The sequence below is a fragment of the Scatophagus argus genome, chromosome 21, assembly GCF_020382885.2.
Source record: "Scatophagus argus isolate fScaArg1 chromosome 21, fScaArg1.pri, whole genome shotgun sequence".
Classification (NCBI taxonomy): domain Eukaryota; kingdom Metazoa; phylum Chordata; class Actinopteri; family Scatophagidae; genus Scatophagus; species Scatophagus argus.
The window spans coordinates 19,601,991-19,623,024 of NC_058513.1; the positions used below are offsets into that span (position 1 = coordinate 19,601,991).

Consider the following 21,034-nt stretch of genomic DNA (forward strand, 5'->3'; position numbering starts at 1 on the left):
AAAATGTAATTCAACATGTGAAGCTTGGAGCGGCTGCCGGATGGATGCGCTGGTCACTGGTTTGTGTGTGTGTGTGTGTGTGTGTATGTAGTGTTGCCATGACGACACCTGCACACTGTAGGCACACACACAGCAGCCTCACGATTTATGTTTTCATCTGATCTCTGCTTCTCACATGCAGATTAGAGAGAAAAACAAACGTGTACACAAGCAGTAGTATTTGTACACAGCTCTGCAGACGCACCCGATACATTCAGTGCTCGTATCCCACGGGCATCGATAATAATTCTCTGCGGGATATACGTGTACACACACCGCTGTGATTTCATACTAATTGTTGTACAGGTGCTGCAGCTCTGAGGTGATGGTGATAGTTTAAATATATTCATGTGGTTTACAATATGAAACGTGTGTGCATTTCAGCTGTGACGCACGTGAAGCTGTGGGCGATCGACCGTCAGTGCTTCCAGACCATCATGATGAGAACTGGACTCATCAAACACGCTGAGTACATGGACTTCCTCAAGAGGTGACTCATGAGCAAGGCACTAACTGTGAGAGGTTCAGCTCCCACAGAGACACTCACTCCCGGCAGCTTTACAGTCAGCGCCCCCTGTGGTAGAGGGTGGTGACTGCAGCTGCTCCGTTACTGACCGTGGCTTCTCTCTCTGCAGTGTTCCCACCTTCCAGAGTCTTCCAGAGGAAACGCTCAGTAAACTGGCTGACGTCATGGAGGAGGTGAGACCCTCCTGCACACCCGCGACACCCCAGCAGAGAGAATTTAACAGGACTAAAAACCTCTCAAAAGATCAGAACAAACCACAGCATTTCAACAAAATATCACGACTGTCTTCTTCTGTGGTGGAGTCACAGTCTTCCAATCAGACACTCGCTTCTGTCTGTCTAGACTCATTATGAGGATGGAGAGTACATCATCAGACAAGGAGCCAGAGGAGACACCTTCTTCATCATCAGCAAGGGGAAGGTACCGCCGACAGTCACTCCAACAGCCCACTTTGTCCTCCACTTCATTTTGTCAATGATTATTCTATCGATCTGCTGACAACTGTTAATCACCCCTCCTGTCAGGTGAACGTGACCCAGCAGGATCCAGCCAATCAGGAGCCAACACACCTCAGAGAGCTCAACAGGGGAGACTGGTTTGGAGAGAGAGCACTCCAGGGGTAAGAACATATGACCTCCGACCCTGACACCCGATCTGTTAACGTTTAGTCCTGAATGCTTGACTTCGAAGAACAAAGTCTGTTAAACTTGATCCATTAACTCAAAATCTTAACCTTTTTTCTAAAGCTAACCCCAAAACCCCAAAACCCAAACTGTCCCAAGTCTGAGATTGTTGGACGGACAGACAAACAGTTGCAAGAGATGCAGAAGGAGTGTTTAGTATCGACTGAAGAGAACCACAGCACTCGTGCACATGCTAAAATCATGTGGGACAACGTGAGACAGTTTGTGCTAAAAGCCTGAAAGCATCAAACTGATGTGTGTGTCTGCACCGCAGGGAAATAAATCAATGCAGTGTCCTCACAAGCACAACTGATCTGAAGTGTGTTTCTGTGTTTCCTCAGGGGGGCGCTATTCACACATCATTGTGTGTGTGTGTGTGTGTGTGTGTGTGTGTGTGAGTGTGTCCTGTCCTTCTGTCTCTGTGAGGACCACAGCTTAATGTTTGAACACAGTCAGGACCTTTTAGAGCGGGAGGACATCTAGAGGACATATAGAAACATGTTTGATGACGTGACATTTTTGGGACAGGTTTGCCAAGTGGGGACATTGTTAGAACGTGAGGACGTTTTATTGAAGGTGTGAGGGTGCTTTGGAAAATGAGGAATTGAAGACAAAGTTTTGATTGTAAGCCGTTCTGACTCAGCTGGTTGAGCCAGGGTTAGGGTTAGGGAAGTCTCCTGAAGCAACACAGTGAAACCCCAACTGCTCCTGATTGTCTGAATGAGAGGTAACGTTCAGTTTGGTGTGATGTGATTCATGGATCTGTGTGTGTTGTGTTGTGTCCACAGGGAGGATGTCAGAACAGCCAATGTCATCGCTGCTGAGGCCGTCACCTGCCTGGTCATTGACAGAGAGTAAGACTCATATTACTGTTTTTGGCACTTCAGTCTGTTTACACTTCATTTTAAATTGAAGGAAAAGTCCACCCTAAAATGAAAAGTCATTATCTCCTCCCCCTCATGCCGATGGAAGTCAGATGAAGTTTCTTGGTCCACAGAACGTTTGTGGAGCTTCTCCGTGAAACAGCTGTCCAGCTTTCTGCTAAACAGCTGAAGAAGCTGTAGACTTGTTTATATAAAATGTCTGCATTCAGCCCATCTGGTCTGATCCAAGTCTCCAGAAGCCCCGAGATCCCAAACCGATTTGAAAAGATGTTATTTTACACCCTTTTGAAAGTGAAAATCTTCACTGTAGTCTATAAGCCAACTGTAGTACAAGTACAAGTACACCAAACCTCAGAAAGACTGTGGAGGATGTCCCTTAAAACTTTACTTCTGTTTTGTATCAGAGTACCAAAGATTCCGGTTTGTCACTGTTTGATCAGTCTGGTGAAAACAAACCAAAGAATGAAACTGAATTCCATTCAGCTCTGATAAATTGTTGTGGACGCGGCCTCAGGTCAAACTGGCCTCTCGGTTGTTGTTTTTCTTTCTTTGATTTGATTTATTTAAAGTTGCCTGCTGCCCTCTGCTGGTGCTCTCTGCTAACTACACTCTACACACTGCTGCAGTGTTGCGAGTACTGAGACCTCCTGCAGTGTTTCTGAGTCTGCAGTTTGTTGTTAGGCCTCAGCTGTGTGAGTGTGTGTGGATGTAATTCACTTACAAACAACAACAACAACAACAGAAAAAGCTCAGCTGTCTGAGCTGTTCTCACCTGTAAACGCACCTGAAGCAGCAGCTCACAGCGTCGCCACTGAAAAACAAATCTTTCTTCACTCTGTGTTTCCTGTCAGTACATTCAGTTATTGTTAAGCATTTTTTACTCATTTGTATTTTGTCTCCTTTTAAGATTTATTATTAATGACCAGTCAAAGCAGCTTTATTCAGTGTGGTAAAAATCTGTGTGTGCTGATTGGTCGTCTCTCTTTCTTGTTCCTCAGCTCGTTTAAGCATTTGATTGGTGGATTGGATGACGTTTCGAACAAAGGATATGAGGACGCAGAAGCCAAAGCCAAGTAGGTTTAGTGTACACAAAGATGTCTTGTCAGGATTAATTCATTTCTTCTGCAGCAGTGAGAAGATCATCGTAAACATGATCTCACCTTAATGTTAACCATGAATGTAACTAAGTACATGTACTATACCTTTGTACAGTTTTCAGGTACTTGTACTTTAACATGAGTAGTTTCTGCTACTTTGTAATTCTACTCCACTGTGTTTTGCATTTTTAAATATTTTTTTTTCAATGGCAGTCAGATAAAAACAACTGATTATGATTATCTGAAAAATGCTATTACAGTCAAATCAAATTTACTTCTACTGTACTTTTGATACGTAAGTACCTTTAATATCCAGTACTTTAGGACTTCTACTCAAGTACTTTTCATATGAGTGAAGTAATATTTTGGCACACCATCTCTACTTTGACTTTCCGTTGGACTCTGGAGTACTTTTCACAACACTGACCTTGAATTCAATGACTTTCTTTATGAGGTCTTATATTTGGTCCTCATAAGGACAGTGACTCCTACAGCGAGACTGAGTAAACACACTAATGTCCCCACAACGTCAGTAATGCATGTCCACACAGTTGGGATGTAACACTAGATGTTGTGTCTCGTATCGGATGAAAGTTGGTCATGTGACAGAGTGAAGTCATTACCTCTTATGGTATAGATTCATACAGCACACACACACACACACACCCAGCGTCCTGTTGTCAGTCAGGTCTGTTGCTACAGTAACAGTGACCAGCAAACACCTGCTGCTCCATCTGAGCTGGACTTCAATATATTATTTTACATTTAATTATCGGGGTGACACGGTGGTGCGGTGGTTCGCACTGTCGCCTCACAGCCAGAGGGTTCCAGGTTTGAATCCCGGTCTGGGCCCTTCTGTGTGGAGTTTTCTCCAGGTTCTCCGGCTTCCTCCCACAATCCCAAAGACATGCACATCAGGTTAACTGGCTGCTCCACTTTGCCCCCCGAGGTGTGAGTGTGTGTTTAAGTGTGTGTTTGAGTGTGTGTGTGAGTGTGTGTGCTTGTCTGTCTTTGTGTGTCGGCCCTGTGATACTTTTTATTATGAGATTTGCATGTCAAAATTTTAACTTAGATATCTAAGAGTTATAAGAAAACCTTTTGTTTAAAGGTTGTAGTTTTTGTCTTCATCTTTCGTTCTTACTATTTTTTATGTTCAGTTTTTAAATCGAAGAAGCATTGTTGTTTAAACTTTATTTAACTTGTAAATGAGTTCAAAGTAGCTTTATCTCGTTAATCTGAAACCTCCCGGGGTCTTGTAGGATTCGGCATTTTGCTCCAGGACACTTCGGCAGAGTGAAGGTTGGATGGGGTTGAACCCTGCACTGAGCTCTAACTGTTAATCTCTTTCTCACTATTACAAACTATTTTTAGAGTGTTTATGTGTTGGCTTGTTGATCGAACGAACGACCGACTGACAGCAGCTACTGTTTCTGCAGAAATCGGATTCCACAGCGTTGGTTTCCAGGAAATAGTCTGCATGGAGATACTTCAGCTGCTGGCTGTTGATCTGTTTCATGTGGTCACTTCTATCAGACACCAATCACAGTCACAGCGCAGAGGCTACCGATTTTATAAAACCTTCAGTTTCTGAAGAACATGGAAACATGTAGCATGGAAACACGGACTCCTCCAGACAGAACAGATAACGTTCACAGGAAATCGGATCAGTGGTGTGAATCGTTTGTATGCGTCCTTTGGTTTTGAGGTCGGGACAGTCTGTCCTACAGCCTCTTGTCTGTTTAATGACTGAGCTGCGTTTAGTGGGTGAACCTCTGAGCAATGTTTCCATGTGCTAAAAATACCAGCAGCACCAGCGTCCTGCCACACGGGTCGTCCTGTCGGGCTGGCGTTACACCCTGCAGGACTCAGCCTTAGCAGACATCGAAACTGTTTTGACAAAGCGGACGAACCTCTGAGAGGCTTTCGTCAGTCACAGTTTCAGCCTGAGTGTGAGCAGTTGGACTTTTTCCAAGTCAGACACCCACAGGCTTGCAGTCTAGATATTAAATTAGGTTTTAGGTGGGAGAAAAGCAGCCTTTGACATAGAAGACTGTATAAAATCCATCAAGACTACATAGGAGTTCTGGTATTTTTGTACTTTTGATGCTCGTGTTCTCGGAGGCAATCTGTTCTGGATTCTGACGGCATCCTGCTCACCTCAGGACCAGCCTTATTTCCAACCTCGCTGCACACAGAGCTGGAGGATCTGGCCACCTCACCGCATCGCCGCTCCCACCAGACCAGACCCTCGTGCCTGCGCCGCCACCATCGCTCCTATCCTCACCATGTAAACTGGAGGTGGTCGTCTTCGTTTGAGACAGCTCTGTTACGGATGCTGTGCCGGACGTTCTCGTGAGGAACTAAAACGAGTTTAGTGGCAAAGAATTCATTTGCACATTTATAGTTTGATTTTGACAGAGAAATTGATTCAAATTCCGTTTATTTGAGACAATTCAGTTGTTTCCAGCAGTAGTTTAACATTTCAGAACATCAAGCCGTCGTTTGGCGGTGAAGTGGACTGAGACTCACAGAGTAAACCAGTTTGGAAGTCAGACACGTCTGTTTGTGGATTAAATAAAGTCTGGAGATGAGAGAGTTGCTTCCCATCCCAGCGCGGCAGCAGAGAGAGCGGATCACCAGCCTCCCTGCTCCTCCTTCCTCCTCTTTCTCCTCCTTCCCCATCACCTCCTTCTCCATTCAAACCTCCAAAAAGTTCCCGTTCTTCCATGTGGTCAAATGCTGCAGGTACAGTACGAGTTCAGTCTGAGAGACCAAACCCTGGACCTGCTCTGCCGCAAAGTGGCTCATCTCTCAAAATGTCCAAAAATGTTTAAAGTACTCTTTTCCTGTGTTCAGTGAAGGCATCCCTGTGTGTTGTCTTTTCAGGTACGAGGCAGAAAACGCCTTCTTCTCCAGTCTGAAGCTCACCGACTTCAACATCGTTGACACACTTGGAGTTGGCGGCTTTGGACGCGTCGAGCTGGTACGATCTGGTTACATGACACCAGAACAGATTACAGGAGATGAGATTACGTCAACAGACTGATCTGTGTTCACTGATAGGCAGTAAATCCCATCTTAATCTGCCAAGACAGAAGAAACTGGCTGTGGGCATCAGAACGGGATGTTCCAGATTCATTTGAAGTCAGTCTCACAACAGATTGAGGTTAGATTGAGACCAGTTTCAGAAGGGCCGATTCCGGTTTGAAACCGGTTAGCTGTCACTTTCGTTTTAATTTGATTAAGTTGGATTCGTCTGAGACCAACTGAAAATGATTTATGTCAGGCTCAGGTTATTTTAAGATCAAATTCAGGAGAGGCTGAAGCCAGTTTCAGATCAAGAAACTCCAGACACGATTTGAGTTGAGTTGGATGCTCTGAAACAGACTCTCACTGCCACACTGTTACGGTTCAGAACTCAGATTGACAGGAGTGTGTGTGTGTGTGTGTGTGTGTGTGTGTGTGTGTGTATGTGTGTGTGTGTGTGTGAGCGAGTTCAGCTATTTGCAGTAACTTTTCAGTAAGGTGCCAGTGCTGGTAACTGGAAACCAGTAATCATGTGACTGGGGGCAGGGTTGTTGCAGGGTTGTGCTGTCGTCACACTGCAGCAAAGTTTCTCACATATTAAACTTCTCTTTATTTGGTTTCTCACACTGTATTGATCGCCTCAGTGCACCACAGGTGGGAGGTGGGCGGAGTAGGGCCAGGTGGGCGGGGTGTAGCGGGCGGTGCAGTGTGGCCCTGCGGGTCGGGTTTCTCTGCTGCAGGAAGAGGAGGAGTTTGAGGGCACTGGAGGTCAGAGGGGAAACCCTGCAGAGGCTTTGCCCAAAAATAGGAAGGAATCCCCACTCAGGGTCTCCCATCATCCCTCTGGAGATATTTTTATTCAGTTCGTCATGGTGTAACTGCGATCCCAGGAAAAACCTGACCTGCGACCTCCAGACTGTCGGGCAGACCCTGAACAGGCTGACGTCTGGTATCACATGCTCAGAGCTGCATAACTCCTCTTTATCCGATTTATTTACGGCTACGTTACCTTCGCGCGACATCCAAAACAAAATGTCTGACGTTGAAATGTGAAAATTCACACCTCCTCAAGACAAAACTGTTTTCTTCTGTTGTATCAGTAGATACTGTCTCTCTCAGGTGGAGATGAAGATCTGCTGCTTTGTCTGCTTTTTAAAAGAATTGTTCCACATACTGGGAACTCACCTCCTTCTGTGTCTTGCTGATAGAGTTCAGATTGATTCCACTCTTCTGTGGACATGATGAACATGAAGCTACAGCCAGCAGCTAGTTAGCTCAGCTCAGCTCAGCTCAGCTCAGCTCAGCGTAAAGACTGGAAACCAGTGGAAACCTGGTTCTGACCCGCAGTAATGAAATCCATCCAGCAGCGGCTCTCTGATTGCTCGCTGGTTAAAATGTGATTACTTCAGGTAGGTTTAAGGTAGGAAATATCAGCATCACACGTTCTGTGCAGCAGCTCATTACTGAAGCTGTGCAACAAGGAAACAAGGCCCCTGTTGAAGCCACGTTTGGTGCTGTAGTGACTGTCTGTGGCAGCAGGACGTGTGTGTGAGTCAAAATAAACTAGAGTGTGTGTGTGTGTTTATGTGTCCGTGTGTGTGTCACTCAATGGTGTGTTTTTTCAGATGGGGATTATTGCTTTGAAATATTTTGTGTCCAGGTAGACATGAGCGTGTGTGTGTGTGTTCAGGTGCAGCTGAAGAACGAGGAGGCAAAGACGTACGCCATGAAGATCCTGAAGAAGCGCCACATCGTCGACACGAGACAGCAGGAACACATCCGCTCTGAGAAACACATCATGACTGAGGCGCACTGCGACTTCATCGTAAGGTCGGTACAGTCATCATCATCATCATCGTCATCCTCATCACAACTGAACTCGTTACAGAATTAAAAAGTGAAAGTTGAAAGATGAGCAAGGTGTTTGAGTGTGAAACGCAGCAGGCTGATTAGAAAGACGACTTAAACTGAAACAACAATACACAGAACATGAACCATAAAGAACAAAACTTTGTGTTTGTGTTCAGGTTGTACCGGACGTTTAAAGACAGTAAATACCTGTACATGCTGATGGAGGCCTGCCTGGGCGGAGAGCTGTGGACCATACTGAGAGACAGGTTCGTTACGATGTGTTCGCATCCTAAAGCTGTTAACCTTCAGCACAGAATCCACCAGGAAAACGTCTGAGGTCGGTTACTTCTCATCACTGTGGATTGGATTCAGTAAAAATGTTCATTTTGTCATCGAAAAAACGCTAAAAGGGCTGACACATAAGTGTGTGTTAATCAACGAGTTGAAGGAGTCCAGCTGAGGGGCAGGAAGCCCTCGAGGGGCCGTCAGGGTCTCACATGCCCTTCTAACTCTGTCCTGCAGGGGTTCCTTTGAAGATTCGACCACCAGGTTCTACACGGCCTGCGTGGTCGAAGCCTTCGCCTACCTGCACGCCAAAGGCATCATATACAGAGACCTGAAACCTGAAAACCTCATCCTGGATAGCCGAGGGTACGCCAAGCTGGTGAGTGCTCAGAAAACACACATTAACATATTACATATCTAACATCAGTGCTAATGCTAGCAAGTGAGGTTAAGTAGTGAAATACGAACCTAACAACATGACTGGTCCAAGAACAGTTTTATTCTCTTTTGAAAAATGGAAAAGATGTTTTGTTACAGGGAAAGTAAGGAAGATTCAAAGTTCAGTCTGATTTTAGAGTTTGACGAAGGTGTCCTCCGAGCGTCTGTGCAATGATCAGCACAGCAGCTTCAGGATCAAAATCAGGACCCTGACCCCCACATTGTGTCGCCTGATGTTGTGCTTCTGTGTTGTCGCCAAACAAATTTTCGATTAAATTTATTCAAACTAGTTGACACAAGAAGTCTGGAGATGTAATTAACATCCATAAAGGAAATCATTCAGTGGATGTGGTGAGACGTGTTTGATCTTCTTACTCTTCTTTCCCAGGTGGACTTTGGTTTCGCCAAGAAGATCGGAGTCTGTAAGAAGACGTGGACGTTCTGCGGGACGCCGGAGTACGTGGCACCAGAGATCATCCTCAACAAGGGTCACGACGTGTCAGCAGACTACTGGTCTCTGGGCATTCTGATGTACGAGCTGCTGACGGGCAGGTGAGGACACACACAGAGCAGGGACCGTAAGGTAGAGTCAAACTGCTGCTGTTCAGTGTCCCACGGCCTGTCTGTGTATCTCCAGTCCTCCATTTTCAGGTCCAGATCCGATGAAAACCTACAACATCATTCTGAGAGGCATCGACATGATTGAGTTCCCCAAGAAGATCACCAAGAACGCTGCCAACCTCATCAAGAAGCTCTGCAGGTAGGGGGCGCTGTTGAGTCTGAGCAGCTCAGCCTCACCGTGGAGTCAGAATTCGCTGCTGGCACCTCGAGAGTAAATCTCTGAAACGTAACTGCTTGTTTCAACAGAGATAATCCCTCAGAGAGACTCGGAAACCTGAAAAACGGCGTCAAAGACATCCAGAAGCACAAGTGAGTGAGCTGAGAGGAAGCTGATGGCTGATTGGATGTTTCAGAGTCACAGAGTCGATCATATTAAAGTCAGTGATAGCTCAGCTTACAGCTGTATCACATTTCACTTCGGTGTGAAGATAAAAATGACCTCGTCTCTGTGTTCAGGTGGTTTGAAGGTTTCAACTGGGAGGGTCTGAGGAAGGGAACCCTGACTCCGCCCATCACACCCGACGTGAGTTGAAGAAAGCTTCAGATTTCTTTATTTTTTCATGGATACACCAAACAGACAGTTTGTAAAATGTGCTGACGGATATTCAGTAGCTGACAGAATGTGCAACTTTGTGTTATATATGCGATTTAATGGAGAAACTGTCTGTTAATAAACATGTGAGAGATATTTGACCAAAGGCAAACGTCCACCACATCTCAAGCTCCCACATGTCAGATGTTACCTTCAAAAGGTCATCAGACAGGCTGAAATCTGTGAAGGTCAAACCGTCTTTGTTCACTTTTAAACTCCCTGTTGTTCCGTCCAGGTTTCCTCTTCAACCGACACCAGTAACTTTGACAGTTTTCCCGAAGACACAGACGAGCCACCACCAGACGACAACTCCGGATGGGATTATGACTTCTAGTCCAGCTCACATCCAAACCCAAGACCTGACGCTCTTTGACCTGAGGTGAGGTCAAATCGGAGAAAAATGACGACTCTCACCAGGCTAAACCTCACGCGCCACCTGGAGGACGTTGTGACCCCGATCACCTGAGCAAACTGGACCCTGTTCTGAGCGTGGAACTGAGACTGGAATCCTCCCCCACCCGATCAAACTGGTCCGGTCTGTCAAAGCACCTGTTCACTTTAAGAGTCTGTCTCTTTTTCCCAGACTGGGACCACCTGTACATTAAATCCCTCAGAGGAGAAAATCCTTTCAGGGAGACAGCATGTTCTGACCTGAGAAAGTGATCCAGCTGGCAGAACTCTGGAACATAAACACTCCATCTATAAAAAGGTGTCCAATGTGAAGAAGACTCTATGGACATGCTAAGGAGGGAACAGCTGTGAGTGTGTTTGGCTACAGCTGAACTTTGGGTTTGTCCATCCATCAGCAGTCAACCACACGGTGTTGGTTTGCTTTATGTCCCATAAACTGCAGCAAGACAAACGTTAAGCCTAATGTGGTTGGAAATGATCAGACATGGGCTTTGACTTGTCCCTCACAGACACCATGTAGCCAATGAGAGGCCTCTGTCCCGTCACGTGTCTTTGACCGCTGGCTGAGACAGACTGCCGGTCTGCTGTTTGTGTTCGGTTCTGTGGGGCTTCGCTGACTTTATGAACCGGGTTTGGCTTTCTAAGGGCTGCCTGGAGGAGTGATGTTCAGTCCGAGTAACAGACGCCTCAAACCACAGACCGAACTCACAAACTCGAGGTCACCATGATGCCTTCTTTGTCATTTCATTTTGGGAACTTTAAAATCCAAAGAGAGAAGACGGAGGTGTGGGTGTAGCAGCCGCCGTCCTCCTCAGTGGACGCCGAGCGGCGATATGAACATTTCTGTTCTTAAGCTTTCCTTTCTGTCATTCTTTATGTTGTGTTGTGTTTGGATCGTGGCGTGAAAACAGATATTTTGTACATATTTCCAAAACTTTCTGCATATTTGTGCACGCACCCACAAACACTCAATCTTACACACTCATGCACGACTTGGTTGAACTGTTTGTATCAGGAGTTTCAGGATTGTTCCTCACGATTAACTTGCTTTTAATGAGCCGTGTGTCAGCAGCTGAAACCGGCCTGGTGTCAAAACAGATCGATAGGAAGACATCGACCCGATCATCGGGTAAATGTTGGCACCGAACGTCTCGGCACACACAGGATTGTGTTGAAACGTGTCCGTGGCTTACAGAAACACACATTTTGTTCATACATGAAGAAATAACAGCATCACCGAGAGATTTTGTGTTTCGGATCACACAACCTTCCTGCTCTGACACATTCGACTTAAGGTCAGACTCAACTTCACAGCAAACATGGATGAGCAATCGTTTAAGTGGCCAAAATCGAATGGAAATTTGAACATCTGCAGGTCCGAACTCCGCCCGCTCCCGAACAGGAAGTGAATGGACCTCATATTTCTGTGTACAGTTTCCAGCCTCAGCAGTCGAGCGTCGCTGATCCCGGTGATGAAGGCTGAGGAGGTCTTCCCCGCTGCCGGTTAGAGCGTCTCTGAAGGTGGACGTCGCCTCTGATGTCACGCGCCGACAGTAACCGAGCATCGTATTTGTGTTCGTGGTGGAAGCAGCTGGTGATTTCAGCTTCCGTAGCCTTTGTGCCAGCAGCCTGAATGTGTTGTGGTATTTTTCTAAACTGATCGGTGACTCGTGTGAGCTCGACGTTAAACGACGCGTTCGATTTCACCTCCAGAAGGCAGAAAACGTAACAGCAACACACCAGACAGCGTGGGGCTTTAAAGGAACAGTTCAACACTTCAGAAACGCCCTGTTCTCCTTCTCTCTGGGAGTTACATGACATGTCAGGACAGGTTAGCCGGACTAGCTTAGCATGACGCCCGGAGGCACATTGAGAATGAGTCCTTGTTCAGGATGCAGTTCTCATGTGAATTAATTAGAGCAGAAATGATTTTAAAAGATGTTTGGACCAGAAGAAAGAATATTTGTGTTCATACTGATTCTTAGTGAGTATATTTTGTGGTTGCGAGTTGATGTGATGAAGCTGATTTGTTTGTATATTGTGGGGATATTATGCTTTATGATTTCTCAATTATTTTCATTTTTATCATAATTGTTATGGTTATTGTTGTTGTTATTGCAGTGCCTGCTGTGGTAGCTGAAGAAACCTTCTGACTCTCGCTCTGTGTCTCACTTCAAAAAGCTTTATGGGCATGACTGTTAACAACAAAAGACAAAGCAGTTTTCCAAAGTTTAGGAACTCAAAGCTGTGCTGAGATGTGCTCGTCTGAACATCGCCTGAAATCTGAAAATAAAGTTTCAGTTTCCTTAGAAAAATGAAGCAGAAACTGACTGGAGTTGGGCTCTGTTGCAATGCTGATGTTTGATTAAATGATTTTCCTTTGAGAATCGAGCTGGACTCAGCTGAGTCTCTGACACTTCGCTGTGGATTCAGCTTTAAAAACGGATTAAAATATTCCTGCAAATGCAGAAGTGAAGCTCGAGTTGAGAAATTCTTCTACTCAACTTTAGATTTTAGTGTCCTGCCGTCCAGGTGGTTTTGGGGTGACTGCACAGTTCTGAAGACGCCGGCTGTCCAGAAGGAGCCAGATGGGACAGAAGTCAGGACCAGGTTTCTCCACAGACCCCGCTGGGAGCATATTCGTGTCGGACGCGCGGGTGGAGGCACAGCAGGTGAGGCGCGTGATGCGTGGACGCGTTTAAACTGCTGGTGGATGTGAAGAGGAGCACGTAGCTACACCTGCTCCTCCTCCCCGTGCTCGCTTCTTTATGAATGAGATCTAAACACGCGCACGCACGCACGCACGCAGTGACGTCACCAACAAGCCCCTCCCGCACTGATGCGGGAAAAACCTCACGATCAGAGAGAGAGAGGGGGGCATCCTCACGTCTCGTATGTCTCTCTCCCACACGCATCTCGAGAGGAAACACCACCTCCCCTCCGCCCTGCCTCCTCCTCTCTGCGATGAGTAATCCACCGAGGGGGGTGGAGGAGTGACGGGCGGAGGGGGGGGATACCAGCGCAGCATCATCATCCTCATCCTCTGCGAACGAGCAGGAGCACGGGATGCTTCCGAGCTCAGGAGCTGGCTAATTGCTGGACTGTCACACGGGGAAGACGTGACGAGAACAAACGGTCAGGTCAGATTCTGGTAAAGATTGAAACGCCTGCTGTCTCTGGGACCGGCTAACCTCCGGAGAGGAGGGACATGGAGACCGAAACGGACCCGAGGATGACGGGAGAACTTCGTGTTTCTGGACTCTTCATGTGGAGTGAAACTGACTAATCTGTGGGGGGGGGTGGACAGGTGGGAGGCGTCGTGGCTTGTTGCAGTGGGAGAAACGGGACTAATCCATGGACGTGAAGTGACTCAGACTACATCCTGAACACCAAGACTCCTCTGAACATCTCCAGACCCACCAGCTAATCGGTGCGCCTAACATGTGGCGTTTAAGTGTTGGGATCGGGCTAATGTCTGGAACCCGAGGTCCATAACAGCGCCTCCCTGTCCTCCGTAGTCCAGTGACTGGTCTATGGACATACAGCCTCCACCTGGGCCCAGGCTAATCTCTGGATCGGTGTGTCTGACATGTTCTGCTTTTGCCTGCAGAGCTCCCTGCTGAAGCTCCAGGCGCTGGAGGTGGAGGGGGGCCCCTCGGTGTGTCCGTCCCCGGAGGATAGCCCCCCTGCACAGGGCAGCAAGGAGCGGAAGAGTCCCTGCAGCCCTGTGGAGTCCGGAGGGAAGGATGGGAAGACCGGCAAGACCCTGGTCCTCTGCCACGGCGACCCCGCTGGCGTGAGCAGCCCGCCAGGTACACACACCTGTATGTCTGTCTGTCTGTCTTATAGTCAACATCCATCCATCCATTTTCTATGTAGAGCAGCCAGTTAACCTAATGAAGCCGGAGAACCCGGGGGAGAACATGCAAACTCCACACAGAAGGGCCCAGACCGGGATTCAAAGCTGAAACCCTGAGGCGACAGTGCGAACCACCGCACAACCGTGCCGCCCAATAGTCAACGTATGTCTGTGCAGTGTGGACAGCAGAGCTGATGTCAGACCTGCGTCCTCTGTCTCTGTCCACTGTCTGCTGGAACACACCGCAGTCCAGAGCTGCTGTAGATGAGCCTGCTGGTTGTTTAATGTCCTGTTGGTGGTCCATGTGGTCCAGTAACGTGTCCATCAGTGTGTTTGTGGTTCCTCTGGTCTCTCTGTGCAGCCAGCCAACAGCTGGAGGTCAGATCCCGCTGAGACGCTCTGCTGCTTCTGAAAATCTGCTCACATTTCATGTTTGTTCACTCAGGTCTGCTTCGTGGCTGTGCAGCGTACCCCCATCCCGTCTGCTTCAAACCAAGTGTTATCCAGTCAATTGAATTAAATCCCATAAGACTATCAAGCGTGTCTGGAATGAGCTGAAGCAGTGAACTGATTAACAGTTTGTATGGACAGTTTGGACAGATCATGTGGCGGCTGGGGAGGGTCTGCTGATCCTTCTGGTCTAGAGGACCAGATGCTTCTGGTGGCCATTTAGGGGCTTGTGGTGGGTCTTTGGAGGCTCCATTGGTCACCCAGGAGCTTCAGGGTTTAGGGTTGTGGCTTTGGTTAATGTTATTGACTAACCAGTCTGCTTCAAACAGCATCATGATGAGTCATAAATTTGTAGTAAAAGTTACTGTACTGATCCTGAGTGCTCGATGGGAGGAAGTTAAATATTCTAGTTATACTTTCTGTGTGTGCAGAGCTGCTGACTGTCCTGACCAGACCTCCACAGTCTCCCAGACACCAGCCGTTAACCACCATTCCGTCTGACGGAGCGCCGCCGCCCAGCCCTCACCCGTCCCCTTCCCTCCAGAGGAGCAGCCCCGGAGGTGAGGGTGGAGAAGGAGGAGGTGGAGCTCTTCTCCAGCTGCTGGCGGGAGGACCCAGCCCTCTGCCCTCCCCCCGATGCTCCAGCCTCAGCCACAGCCTGAGGTTTAACTCTGACCCCGACGCTGCGCCGTCCCCGCCCTGCAGCCAGCAGTACATCCTGTGAGTCTCACCTGTCGAGCAGACCTGGTGTGGAGGGAAACGCTGAGCCCTGACGTTCTGTGGCTTTTTACCTGTCGGTGTCCGTTTCCAGGTGTCGCGGCCGGGACAGGCCGGAGGGCTCGGAGGACGAGTGTCCCGCCTCCATCCCGTTCCTCAGCCGACAGATCCAGACCCTGAAGAAGAAGGTCCGCAGGTTTGAGGACCAGTTTGAGCAGGAGATGAACTACAAGGTAAACTGAAAATCACACTGTAGCCTCATTTAGTGTCTTTGTCAGTTTGATATTTAAAGCTTAACCACTAAAGTTAAATTCACTGACGGCAGCTAAGCTGGCTACCTTCAGCAGGAGTTTGGCTGTTTTGCTTCTCGTGCATGCATGGATTTATTTAATTATGTTGAATAAACTCGAACTGGATATTTTCCATTCGCAGAGAACGACGAGGGCAAAGTCAGCTGACCTTTAGTTTTAGCTCATGTTAGCCGTGTGAACTCACAGGCTAACTCACCTGATGAAACCCAGTTGACTGATAAGCTCTTTCTGTCCACGTTAAGATGATTTAGTCTCTCTCTTTTTTACTTGTTGTTGTAAAGAAACGATGTCTCTGTGTTGTGTTTCTGTCTCAGCCGTCTCACAACGATAAATACTCCAACCCGGAGATGATCCGAGTGATGAACGAACTGGCGAAGGCTCGCAAACAGCTGAAAGGTAAACACGTCAGCCTGGCGTGTTAACGTCTCTGTGGCTCACAAGTCTGCTTTTCCAACGAGTCAGATGATGTTCTGCTAAACTGAGCAGCAGATTAAATGAACACACACATCCTGAGCCAAAATATTTTAAAGATTTTAATATTTTTAGGTATCAGACTTTGACTGCTGTTTGTTTTCTCCATGAATCCGCTGATTGTTTGCTTTGTCAAACTGGTGAAGCTGGTGAGACATGTGGACCCAAAGTGACTCGTTCACAGAGTTCGTTCAGTCCAACCAACAGTCCAAAGCTCAACATGATCACAAACACATTGAGAGGATTCAAACCATTCAGAGGAAACGCAGCAAAGCTTCAGCCAGCACATGTGTTCACTGGAGGAAACACTGAACACATCATCAATCAATACAGCTGATCAGTTACTGATGGTTTACTTAAACAAGCTGTTGGGTCATTTAATTTATAACATCACGTCAGATTTTAGAAACTCTTCATGTGTTTGTGTGTAAGCTAACTGAAACAGTCAGATGAAAGTAGTGAAGTAAAAGTATTTCCCTCTGACATGTAGTGGAGTACCAGGAGAGAGCAGCGTGAACAGAAAATACTCGAGTAAAGTACAAGTGCCTCAGAGTTGTACTACAGTGCAGTACTTGAGTGAAAGTACTGCATTCCTTTGACTGTGTGTCCTCTGTAGAGCTGAGACTCAGACAGTCCGTGTTCGAGTCCAAGGAGCAGGGCGGTCCAGAAAACGCCTGCAGGTAACACCAACACGTCGCTGCACTCATCGTTCTGATGCACAGCCATCACATCCATCAGTCACTTTAAACGTGTCCTGCAGGGACGTGTGTGGCCAGCAGAGGGCGTCAGAGCACAAGCCCACACTGGAGGAGACGGTGGAGTCTCTGTTCAGACGTCTGAGGGAGAAGAGACAAACTCTGGGCCTGCCAGAAAACATAAAGGTCTCAGCATACACACCAAACTCTGTTCATTTTATTCTGCATTTTACTCCCCTTCCCTTCCTGTTGTGTGTTCTTGTTTCCTCTGCTGACAGTGTGTGTGTGTGTGTGTGTGTGTGTGTGCAGGAGATGACTCAGGCTCAGATGGTCTTAGAGAAGATCACTCTGCAGAAATGTCTGCTGTACTTTGAGAGTCTGCATGGCCGACCGGTGAGTCCTTACAAATCTAATAGAAAGGATGAATTTTAAAAAGTAGGACTGTGAGGAAACAAACTTCAAAGTGAAGTCTAAGTCCAAGTCCTTTCTGCCTCATTAACAAGACCAGAATATTTGAGTATGAAGTCTAAGATGTGGACACAACCCGTGTCCTCCTTCACTGTGCAGTCCAGTCTCAGCCCGAGTGTCCACATCACTCGGTGTACTCTGAGTACTGGACCAGGACAGGCTGCTGTGCGACCACTGATCGCCCTCAAAGACGAAGTACACTTTCAGTTTATCGGCGTGTCAGACGTCATCCTGCACGGCGGAGCTCAAGCATTCAGCTGGAGCAACAAGACAAGAAATCTACCCAGGAGATCCTGCAGATCGTTCATATGTTCAAAATATATTTAAATAGAAGTCTGACGCCACAAGACTTTAACTCTCATCTTTTTGGTGTTTTCTGTGCTGTCATCAGTTGCAAAATAAGAGTCAGTCCTCTGCCCCATGAGTTGAATTCTGCCTTCAGCAGTTAACTCCATTGTCTGTCTGTCTGTGTGTCTGTGTGTCTGTCTGCCTGTCTGTCTGTCTGTCTGTCTGTCTGCCTGTCTGTCTGCCTGTCTCTCTGTCTGTCTGTCTGTCTGTCTGCCTGCCTGCCTGTCTATCTGTCTGTCTGTCTGCCTGCCTGTCTATCTGTCTATCTGTCTGTCTGCCTGCCTGCCTGTCTGTCTGCCTGCCTGTCTATCTGTCTGTCTATCTGTCTGTCTGTCTATCTGTCTGCCTGCCTGTCTATCTGTCTGTCTATCTGTCTGTCTGTCTGTCTGCCTGCCTGCCTCTCTGTCTGCCTGCCTGTCTATCTGTCTGTCTATCTGTCTGTCTATCTGTCTGCCTGTCTATCTGTCTGTCTATCTGTCTGTCTGTCTGCCTGCCTGTCTGTCTGTCTGTCTGTCTGCCTGCCTGCCTGTCTGTCTGCCTGCCTGTCTATCTGTCTGTCTGTCTATCTGTCTGCCTGCCTGCCTCTCTGTCTGCCTGCCTGCCTGTCTATCTGTCTGTCTGCCTGCCTGTCTATCTGTCTGTCTGCCTGCCTCTCTGTCTGCCTGCCTGTCTATCTGTCTGTCTATCTGTCTGTCTGTCTGCCTGCCTGCCTGCCTGCCTGCCTCTCTGTCTGCCTGCCTGTCTATCTGTCTGTCTGCCTGCCTGTCTATCTGTCTGTCTGCCTGCCTCTCTGTCTGCCTGCCTGTCTATCTGTCTGTCTATCTGTCTGTCTGTCTGTCTGTCTGCCTGCCTGCCTGCCTCTCTGTCTGCCTGCCTGTCTATCTGTCTGTCTGCCTGCCTCTCTGTCTGCCTGCCTGTCTATCTGTCTGTCTATCTGTCTGTCTGTCTGTCTGCCTGCCTGTCTATCTGTCTGTCTGCCTGCCTGTCTATCTGTCTGTCTGCCTGCCTCTCTGTCTGCCTGCCTGTCTATCTGTCTGTCTATCTGTCTGTCTGTCTGCCTGCCTGTCTATCTGTCTATCTGCCTGCCTGTCTGTCTGTCTGTCTGTCTGTCTGCCTGCCTGCCTGTCTATCTGTCTATCTGTCTGCCAGGGAACAAAGCAGGAGAAGAACCTGGTGAAGCCTCTGTATGACAGATACCAGATGATCAAGCGTTTACTGTGTGCCAGCCCGACGATCACCACCATAGTGAGAAACACACACACACACACACACCACACACACACTGCTGTTCAGTGTCTACTGTTGAAGGGGAGGCAGAGATGCTGCAGGAGGTGATTTGGAGCCACACATGCTGATATCAGTCAATGTGACGTCCACGTCCTCAGGACTTTATCTCTGATGTCCATAAATCAGAAAGCAGAATTGTGTTTGTCAGCACATTCGATGAGTCTTTTTCTCCTGATGACTTGAATTGTCCCTGACGTCATATTGGTTCCCTGATAAGCCTGCATGTTGCTGTTAGCAGGTTAGCGCCCTGAGTTTTGTCTCTCAGCTCAGGTGAAGCTGTGCTCACACTGTGGGTAGAGGAGACCGCAAGCCTGCAGGCTCCACTCAGGGCTGACGAACTCCGCGTCAGCCGAGGCTGATTTCAGTCTTACTTTTGCCGTTTTGGGTTTAGGGACATAAATACAACTCCAGTTATGTAACAGTTAAACTGAGCCCCTGGCCAATGAAACTGAGATATGAGCTTGTCCTTATTCACCGATAAACCCAGTCAGACTGCGGTGGGCGGGGTTTAACAGTCGCCTTGTTATGCCACATATACTCAACGTGGCTTTTCCTGTGGCACTGTCTGCAAACTTTTCAACTCTGAGAACACACGAGTTGTTTCACCGTTGACTTTTTGTCCCAGGAGGAAGAGGACGGTTCTGATGAAGACTCGATGAGCTCCGCAACGGTCGGCGAACTTCCTGTCCTGCTTCCTCCCAGAGCAACCCGAGCAACTGCCGGCGAGGAGGACAGCGACCGGGACAGCGACCCCGCCTTCGTGTCTCCGTTAGATGAGGTGAAAGCCGTCCATCACCAACCCGGTCTCACCATGGCCAACCTGCACGAAGCGTCCAGGTCCGCGTGTGGATGTTTGTAGAACCATCCAAGTCCAATCAAAGGTTTTTCCCTCGTCTAAACTCTGTCCTCCACCTGAACCAGGTCTCAGCTGCTGCAGTGTCTGCGGGAGACGAGGGCGGAGAAGAAGACGAGGCGTAAAGTTCTCCGAGAGTTTGAAGATGAATTTTGCCGCCAGACTGGAAGGTGAGAGATGATTGGCCACCGTAACTATGAACACCACCCTCTGAAGATACTTCACATTTATTACTACAGCAAAGTCCTTCAGGGGCGACTGTCCGGTAAAAGTTAAATAAAAAACTTATGCACAAAGTAAAGTAAAAACTTCCTTAATTACTGATGAGAATGCAATAAGAGTTTGTTCTGTTCACTTTCTTCTGATCTCTGAAATCAGTTTGTTCTCTTGGTGTTTGTTGTCCTTTTGTGTTCATTTGAATCCTTGTGTTCACTGACAGAATCTGCCAAAAAGAGGATCGCACTCCGATGAAGGAGGAATACCAGGAATACAAACAGCTCAAGGCCAAACTCCGCCTGCTGGAAATCCTCCTCAGCAAACAGGAAGTCACCAAAACCACGTGAGAGCAAATCCCAGAAACTCCTTCCACTCTGCAGTTACTAAGGCGATGACCTGAGAGGAGAAGACTTGTTTTACACAGTACGTTCTGGTTCAGAGGAGAGGAAGTGGTGATGGCCTGATAGTCTTTATCGCTCAGTCTGACGTGGTGTTCATGTTAGCTTATTTCTGTTTTATTGTGTTTCGATCGGTGCTTGATGTGTCGAATTTGTTAGGAGCAACGCTTGTCATGTTGCTCAAGAAACGTGTTGATTTAAGATTATTTTAACAAATGGTCTTCTTCCCGTCCCCTCTGAGAGTTAGGCCTTCACACAGAGTCCACCCTCACATCTCTGTGCTAAAGTTAGCAGCAGCTGCTTAGCTTAGCATAAAGGTTGTAAACGGGGAAACATCCAGCCTGGCCCTGTCCAAGCTAACATACGTTAGCTTTGCTAATGTTATGATAACTTGGTGTGTTAACGTTAGCGTATTAACATGTAAATGTTTCCATTTGAGTGTTAACATGTTAAATGTCCAGTGTTAGCTTGGGGACCCCTCGGCAGGAGTCAGATGTACTTAGAAAT

The 21,034-nt window shown here is 47.6% G+C and overlaps 2 protein-coding genes across 6 annotated transcripts in view; both read left to right on the forward strand.

The window, feature by feature from the left end:
• The window catches only part of prkg1b (protein kinase cGMP-dependent 1b), a 34,914-nt gene extending 20,725 nt beyond the window's left edge, over positions 1–14,189 (forward strand). For 2 of the 5 annotated variants that reach the window (XM_046377680.1, XM_046377678.1), the window contains 15 exons: positions 424–529; positions 675–738; positions 908–985; positions 1,090–1,184; positions 2,037–2,102; positions 3,131–3,205; positions 6,116–6,212; positions 7,947–8,086; positions 8,284–8,373; positions 8,630–8,771; positions 9,219–9,382; positions 9,468–9,590; positions 9,698–9,760; positions 9,908–9,974; positions 10,279–11,388. In XM_046377680.1, coding sequence (XP_046233636.1) covers positions 424–529; positions 675–738; positions 908–985; positions 1,090–1,184; positions 2,037–2,102; positions 3,131–3,205; positions 6,116–6,212; positions 7,947–8,086; positions 8,284–8,373; positions 8,630–8,771; positions 9,219–9,382; positions 9,468–9,590; positions 9,698–9,760; positions 9,908–9,974; positions 10,279–10,377 — 1,469 coding nt within the window. In that variant the 3' untranslated portion in view covers positions 10,378–11,388. Of the gene's footprint in view, positions 1–423; positions 530–674; positions 739–907; positions 986–1,089; positions 1,185–2,036; positions 2,103–3,130; positions 3,206–4,447; positions 5,975–6,115; positions 6,213–7,946; positions 8,087–8,283; positions 8,374–8,629; positions 8,772–9,218; positions 9,383–9,467; positions 9,591–9,697; positions 9,829–9,907; positions 9,975–10,278; positions 11,389–14,064 lie in introns of those variants that run through there. The other 3 variants (XM_046377679.1, XR_006842072.1, XM_046377682.1) reach the window with 3 other exon arrangements.
• Positions 13,257–20,543, forward strand: LOC124052901 (protein FAM13C-like). Its single transcript, XM_046377688.1, has 11 exons — positions 13,257–14,266; positions 15,195–15,483; positions 15,575–15,713; positions 16,106–16,187; positions 16,879–16,942; positions 17,023–17,143; positions 17,267–17,350; positions 18,923–19,018; positions 19,686–19,897; positions 19,982–20,083; positions 20,353–20,543. Exons 1-11 carry the CDS (start codon positions 14,044–14,046, stop codon positions 20,474–20,476), a joined length of 1,536 nt encoding a protein of 511 aa, XP_046233644.1. The 5' UTR covers positions 13,257–14,043; the 3' UTR covers positions 20,477–20,543.
• The last annotated feature ends 491 nt before the right edge of the window (positions 20,544–21,034 follow it).

Excerpts from the sequence above, each read along its gene's own strand:
- LOC124052901 (XM_046377688.1), top strand. The coding sequence starts at position 14,044 with ATGTTCTGCTTTTGCCTGCAGAGCTCCCTGCTGAAGCTCCAGGCGCTG. Across the intron at positions 14,267-15,194 it reads TGGCGTGAGCAGCCCGCCAG|AGCTGCTGACTGTCCTGACC; the intron begins GTACACACACCT and ends CTGTGTGTGCAG. Across the intron at positions 16,188-16,878 it reads GGCTCGCAAACAGCTGAAAG|AGCTGAGACTCAGACAGTCC; the intron begins GTAAACACGTCA and ends TGTCCTCTGTAG.